The following is a 7,477-nucleotide window of genomic DNA, read 5'->3' on the forward strand; positions in this document are numbered from 1 at the left end:
AAAGTCTCTAAGTTCTAATGAAAGAACAGCTACATACTCTTATTTTGATAATGTATATTCCAATGTTCTATAAACCTTAATGGCTGAAAGTACTTCCTAATCTGTAATCTAAATCTCATTGGCTTTATTTTGGGACATTTTTTCCTTCCCTGTCATGGGGGGGAAGACAGTCAGGCACCATCACACATAACCCCCCATTAGCCATCATGTATGTTAAATCTCTTTCAAAGTCAACAATGGGAATTACTTTAAGTTTTTCCACAGTAATCCCAAAGTTTCAAAGATGTGATCACTAAATAGACTAAACGGTGATGAGATTAATTAGATATACACACACACACACACACACAAAGTACAAAAGTAAATAATGAACAACATTAATTACAGATGCAAAATTATAGTCGATAAGAAATTCTATACTACCATGTTAGGAAGTGCGATCATCATAAAGTCATTTCTAGGCCAAATGTGCAGATAATTAGGTTCCATGGCATACTGCAGGAAAAAAAAAACATATATATATGTTTGATTAGTATGTTAATGCAGCACATCTATAAAGCTGACTCTGCTTATTATACCTGTTTCCATGGCAATTTAAATCACTATCTTATGCATGGTGATATGCACATCTATTGCTACACAAAGTTGAAGTAGTCTTAGAAAACATTTTGAGTTCTGTCTTTATAAAAAACTCAGCCTTTGGTGGGTTTTTGACAGCAGGTATAATTCAGAATTCGAGAACGTGCTATAACGAGATGTTCTCTCTCTTCTCTTTATTTTCATGTACACACACATACACACTCACAGACATACTTGTGTGTGTGTATATATATACTTATATAAAATATACATGCATTTGAACTATATAAATATATATATTTGTGTGTAATATTTTTATACTTTATTTTTCACCTTATTTGGGGACTTATTTTTATGGATGGAAAGATCCTAATATAAATTTCATGGGCAAAGCAAAATTTTACAAACAATCCTCTCATCACCCGTTTCCTAGAGAAGTCTCGTCTCTTCAGTGACCTCTCCATGATGCAATGACAGCCTGAGTAAGTACTGATATTCGGGTAAATCAATTGACCCAAATCCTGAGGTTCCCAGGCATATTACAAATATAAGATTTTCCAACTATTTAGTTTGTATTACTTTTAATAAATGGTTAGAAAACACCTGCCATGTGTACATATCTTACATAGTAAGAAGAGCACACGAAGCACAGAATAGTCTCCCAGCTAACATTTTCACACTCTGTCATAGTTATTTTTGTCTTAGGAGAAGAGAGCATTCCTTTCTGGCTTTTTTTTTTTTATCCCCCAGGGTCTCAATGGAAGCCCAGCACAAAGGAGTAAATAATTGCATAACTCTTTGACCCTAAAGACCTTACAGTGTCGTTGAATAGGTGAATTGTATCCATTTAGAAAGCCAAATAACTTCCCATCAGCAACAATTCAAGTGGTAGAGAGACGATAAGTGATTTGGTGCCAAATTAGAAGTACGGGAAATAAGAACTGGGAAGGGAAGAAATCTGTGGGGCTGGAGTGGTTAAAACAAGGGATTCGTAGATCAACTAAGTGAAGGACAGTGGCTTCTGGGTAAGAGTGAACCTGCTGAGCCCGCTGGCGGAGTGGGGGGGCGGCGTAAAGAAGCAGGGTTTTAGATGGGTAGTGAAGAGACCAGCCTGAGGGAGGTGAATGTCCTCCTTGCTTTTCCCTCTTGCTATCTTCTGACCACTTCCACAACCTCAAAATAGAAAGAACGAATAAATGACAGCCAACCAGTTTACCGTTCATCGCAACTGTAAAAGCTGAAACTGCTGATTAAAAACTATTTGGAAGATAATATATACCTCTCACCATTGGCATAGATTATAGTGTGATATAGCAAACATGATGGCAAGAACATATTTCATGACCCTATAAAACAAACCTTTAAATTTTCAACTTTTTTATTACCAACTCATGCTCTCAACAGATACGCTTATCCAACAGCAGTCCCAGGGTCGGGCTCATAGTAATCACCACTGGTTTTCTCATTACGAGCTCTCCGAACATAATGTCTAAGCAAAAATAGTTTGCTTGCTGTGCAAAGACAGCCTGGAGATGTGTCTACCATCCATTTGCCAAAAGCAGCCCTCTCTATTTACCCAGTCTCATCATTCACCCAATCTCTCACTCCCACTCCAATCATCAGAGATAGAGCAAAAGTATCTGTTAACATTAAAGAAACAGGAACGATGGAAGAAAGGGAGGGAGGGAGGAAGGAAGGGAAAGTAATTTTTATTGAATTGTTTTTGGACCATATCAAAATAGTCCTATGTCTGGGTCACATTGCTATGTGAAAACTGTGGAGATTTTTTGTAAATCACTGATCATTACTATTAAATATGAATACCTAGAAAATAAATGGCTAACTTAAATCTACATTAGGAGGCATGATTCTACTCAAGTCTGGGACAATTTTTCAACAGACCCTAATACTTTATAATTCAGAATTATCAGATCCTGGTCCATAAGAATGAGACCAACCTGAAAATCATAAAATCAGCATTGAAGAATTAGTAAATATGTTTTTAACTAGGAAATAAAAATAGAAAGATAATAAAATGTCAAAATATGGATCTGACTGGTGGGTACGGTTTGCTATGTAACTGGTATATAATACCACTATCCCAGTTTGGGTATTTTCTAGATATCTAAATTTCAAATGAATAGGTTAAATTGGTACCTGAAAAAATTAATGTTTTATATGCAAATCCAGTATTTAAGTAATGCTATTTACTTGCCTTTACTTATAAGATTCTTATTCCTTCTGTTGGTATTTTAATTTTTCTTCATAACTTCCTACATTTATTTGCTTATGACAAATATAAAATATACATACCACATATTTGCCTCTACCTGTACATGGTTTAATGCAGGAAGCAGGGAATGGGAAAAATTCAAGGGAAATCTCCTTGCAACTACTTGCTGTTCACTTTATTCAATAATTATTGATTTAATCATGAGTATAAGAACTCTGGGTTTTCAGTTTACAGAATTGATTCCCAATTCATTTTTTTTTCTCCCAAGAGAGAATAGAAACATGATATTATTATGTAAGACAAATTTCTTGTGTAATTTCAGTTAGGTAGCTATAATTCCTCTCTTCTTTACTACTCATGAAAGTATATCAAAGGGTAAAGAAGAGCGATATTATTATATGGTGATATTATAGTGATATATATACATACATATTATTATATGAATATCTGTACCCACAATTCATTAATTATTAAGTCCTATGGCAAACCTCAAAACTGACCAAGGCATGCAACCGAGAACTGTGGTAGAACCTGCTTCTACACTAGTATCGGGGAGGGAGCTGCACGTGGAAAGGGGACAAGAGAGGAAAGGGACTTACCTCCCCATTCTTGGGTGGGATAGTCAATTCCATGTAGCCGTGAGGAATGTATTGCTGACTGTAATCAAAGCGGGGTTTCTTCATGAGGTGAGTTCTGACAGTTGAATGGGCTCCGTCGCATCCTACAATGAGGTCACAAGTGATATCTTTGGGAACTTTGTCAGATCTGGAAAATAAAATGAACCATCCACAAAAAAAAAAAAAAAAAAGGTCTAGTGGTGAAAATGATGACATACCTCCACTTGGGTCTAAAAGGTAGCAACTTGCAGGGCCACTACTTGCTTTTACACATCTGATTTAGAGCTTTGACTTCATAGCTATAAAATGAGGATAATGCTGATCCCTACGATGGATTTTCTTCTGAGAATGAGAATAATACACGACCATACTGATTAATAAAGACGTGCTAGACCACATACGTGTCTAGCTAAGACTTAGAGTTGAGTTTCCTAAATGAAGGAGAAAATCTCGAAAAGCAGGCAAAGTGTGAAGTGGACGGAATGTATGAACAATCACAGAGATGTGACGAAGATATGTTTTTTATGACCCATACGTTTAGCTTGAGCAGAGGGTAGCAGAAGATAAGATTAACAAAAGAATACAGTGTGGGTGAGGAAAGGAGGGAGGAGAAGAAGAGAATTCTGAACATTAAGACAAAAGGTTTAAATACATTATCCCGGCAAAAGGAAGAAAATCTATATTTTTTTCCATTAGGGGGATGATGTATGAAAACTGGTAACTTAAGGAATCTCACTTGTAGTCAGTATATTGAAGCAGAGGCAGAAGAGAAGGGAGATGGGGACAAGGTGACCGCAGTAGCCGACCTGTGCAGGGATGATAGCCAAGGACTATGGAGATGTATTCTCTGAGGCCAGCAGAAAAGAGAAAATAGGGAAAGGGACACAAGAAAAATTATTCTAGTTATCTGGATAATCATACTAGGAAAGTCAAGAGTGGGGCATGCTTGGAGAAAAACAGATGATCAAGGTTTCAGATGTTTGAGATCATGGCAAGAGGTACCTGCAAAGATGTTTAATGATAAATTACCACTGATTAGATTGAAATAAGGGCTGGGAATGTAGGGAGAGGCCTGGGCTAGAGAGGTTCATTTTAGAGATGTGACTTTACAAGCAGCTGTTGAAAGGACTGTGAATCCATGACATATCCCAGGAGTGAGACATGAGGAACTTTAGAGGAAATAGAGTCGGCTAAGGAGAAGCAGACAAACAACATCCGGAAAGAGGAGAGGAGAAGCGGGCTGGGGTCATCTGCTTCGAGGGCAGAGAGGCTGAGGCAGAGTGTGGTCACCAGCATGAAATACGGTGGGAGGGGATTCGGAGGGCACCTAAGGTCTATTTTCAATCTAAAACTCATTGAATCTAGAACCCAGTTGAATTACACTTTTAGTAATCATGTAACCCTTTCAAAAGAGCCTAAGAATACAGTTTACAGATATAATTTTTTCACTTCAGACCTTTGCTTTTCACTCTGAAGTGAAAGCGGACTGGTGATTACCCAAGCACTGTGATCAGTCCGTCCTCAGGAGAGCATTTCAGCAGCCTGTGGCCAAAGTACACCTTCACGTTGGGGTACTTCTCAACAGCTGAGGAAAGAGAGAGAGAGAGAGAGAGAGAGAAGAAGAAGAAAAGAAAAAGAAAAAGAAAATTCCAATTCTTATTTCACATTATCAAATTGAAATATTAATCATTCCCCAACAATAGTATGATAGTTATTTATTCTTAGCAACATAAAAATAATGAGTTAAAATTGTCATTTGACAACAGTTTGGTAAATTGAATCATTTGGCAGTAAAAGACATGAACAAAAATCAACTATCCTCATTTCTCAAAAAAAAAAAAAAAAGTCCAACATTCCAATTTCTGTTATGCAAATTCTTACATTGCTGTAATTTTGGCCACCCTGGGAAAGAAGCAAGCATTGCATACTTTAAAAGTTGCCTCTAACTTAAGATTTATTTATGATTGGAAATGTTCAGCCAAAGTTCTTTTCTCATACCATGCCTAGAGGCTTCTGAATCAAGTTATCATACTATAGATTATTGATACTAATTCTTTGTATGGTGTCTGGTGTCTCATGAATGTATGTTTGCTATTATTTTAATACATTCAGTGTATGCTACAAAGAGATCGTCTTAGGTCAGCTATACTACCTTTTTAAAAGCTGTTTTGTAGTGTATTTACTTTCTTAGGATCAACATGAGTAAATCTAGCCACCTAGCCCCACCCCACCCATCTACCCATCCAAAAGACAGTCTTACAAATGTAAGTAAAGAAACTGAGTTAAGAATACTAAGCCTATTTCTTAAGCCCCTGGTGAATCATTAGAGTAACTTCCCTCATTACTCTTTCTCCCAGTTCAATTCAATTAAACTCAAAACAAATATTGCCAACTGGCTTTGGGTAGGGGACAATGGAGAAACACAGATAAGTCATGGATGACCACTCTCCAAAGATCAGAGACTGCTGGACTGTATCGAGACGGGCTGATTTAGAAGACAAGAGAAATATTTAAGTGGCTTGTTTTACAGAGTGAATCTGTTCGGTACAAATGCTGAGGAGGAGAAAAAACTATTATGATCAAAGGCTACATGGGATGTGATTGGCTGGATTAGCCAGGCTACAGACTTAATTAGCAGCCAGGGTGTGTTCCTTTATTGTGTAGGCCTTTTAGTTACTCAAGTTAGAAACCTCAGGGTTTTTGTATTCCACACCTTCCTCTTTCTCAGTCTCCTACATCCTCTATTTGGTCTCCTACAGAAATTATGAACTTGCACCTTTGTCTCTAACCCCATTGCCATAGCTTTAGTCTATCTAGGCCCTCGTTTTTGCACACAGGGGTTATCCCAGTACCCTAAAGACTGCAGCCCTCTATCAGCCTCCACACTGCTGCTTTTGGTTTTTCTAAAATGCAAATCTAATCATGTCACTTTGCAAATCAGTAGAGTATATCTCTTGGCCCGCTAAACTGTAAGTCCTTCATCGAGGAGTGAGCACTCATTTATTCCAGAGCTTAGAAGACAACAGGAGTTCAATACTTGTTGAACCAATGACTTTCACTTGACTCACTGAAAACATGAAGAAAAGATGCCAGAGGATGTATCACTAGTACTTTTCAAGAAGAAATTGGTATTGTACACAGTCTTCCTTTTAATAACCCATAAAAAGAAATAGTAAACAAATCCCAATAAATCATGTGATAAGATTAGTCTCATGTGCTTCACTCAAAATGACAACTGGTAAATAAAACATTGGACTTACCAGTTAATAGATGCTTGTTTAGATTTTCTCTGCTGATAGAAAGAATATACTGCAAGAAAAATATAGTAAGTACTGTTTGTCTCAGGAGAATGGACAAATATAATTCTATGTTATTCGCTCAAAAATAGGAAATATTCATTATTTAGCAGACGATGGCAAGCTTAGTTTTACGACAATTTAGCTAGAAGCCTTTTAAAAAAATAAACACTTTAACTAAAAACATATAATATGATGCTTAAATTTAAACACAGGCTTTTTCAAAGTTTGATACTATAAAAACCAAACTATTCTCTTATAGGAAAATATTATTTTCACTAAGATAGTTTTGTTTCAACCAATTATAAATATCATATTTTTATCTTAAGTGTCCAAATTGAGCTGTTTAATAAACTTCAGAAATGATAGGATCACTAGAATAAATGTACTATTTCTCAAAGAGACAACTTGGAAGGCCTTCACTTCGATATAAAAGGGTGTGTGTTTGTGTGTGATCATGGTGGGAGGGGCTGGTAGGAGTAGGATCAACTTTCTCTGGAACATGTGTTGGTTGTTTCTAACTTTATAGGTCAATTCAGTGGGGCCAACTGTTCGTGAGGAATGGCAGGCACAGTACCTAGGGCCCACCATACTTTTAAGGGTAGATAAAAATGTTTTAATTTTAGTTTATTTTAAAAGCAGAAGAAAAAATAAGTCAAATGAACATATAAGAATGAATCTAGCCTGGATTATATATATCTATACCAATGCATTCATAAAATCTAATTTTTAATATTTATTGTTTTATAGGG

The 7,477-nt window shown here is 36.5% G+C and overlaps 1 protein-coding gene across 1 annotated transcript in view; it reads right to left on the reverse strand.

Moving 5' to 3' along the window:
• The window catches only part of KMO (kynurenine 3-monooxygenase), a 41,261-nt gene that overhangs the window by 10,623 nt on the left and 23,161 nt on the right, over nucleotides 1-7,477 (reverse strand). Inside the window, exons 5-8 of the mRNA XM_006924120.1 lie at nucleotides 6,690-6,738; nucleotides 4,927-5,014; nucleotides 3,412-3,577; nucleotides 424-495 (exon numbers count right to left, since the gene is read on the reverse strand). Coding sequence (XP_006924182.1) covers nucleotides 424-495; nucleotides 3,412-3,577; nucleotides 4,927-5,014; nucleotides 6,690-6,738 — 375 coding nt within the window. The remainder of the gene's footprint in view (nucleotides 1-423; nucleotides 496-3,411; nucleotides 3,578-4,926; nucleotides 5,015-6,689; nucleotides 6,739-7,477) is intronic.

The sequence above is a fragment of the Pteropus alecto genome, unplaced genomic scaffold (genome assembly GCF_000325575.1).
Source record: "Pteropus alecto unplaced genomic scaffold, ASM32557v1 scaffold279, whole genome shotgun sequence".
Classification (NCBI taxonomy): domain Eukaryota; kingdom Metazoa; phylum Chordata; class Mammalia; order Chiroptera; family Pteropodidae; genus Pteropus; species Pteropus alecto.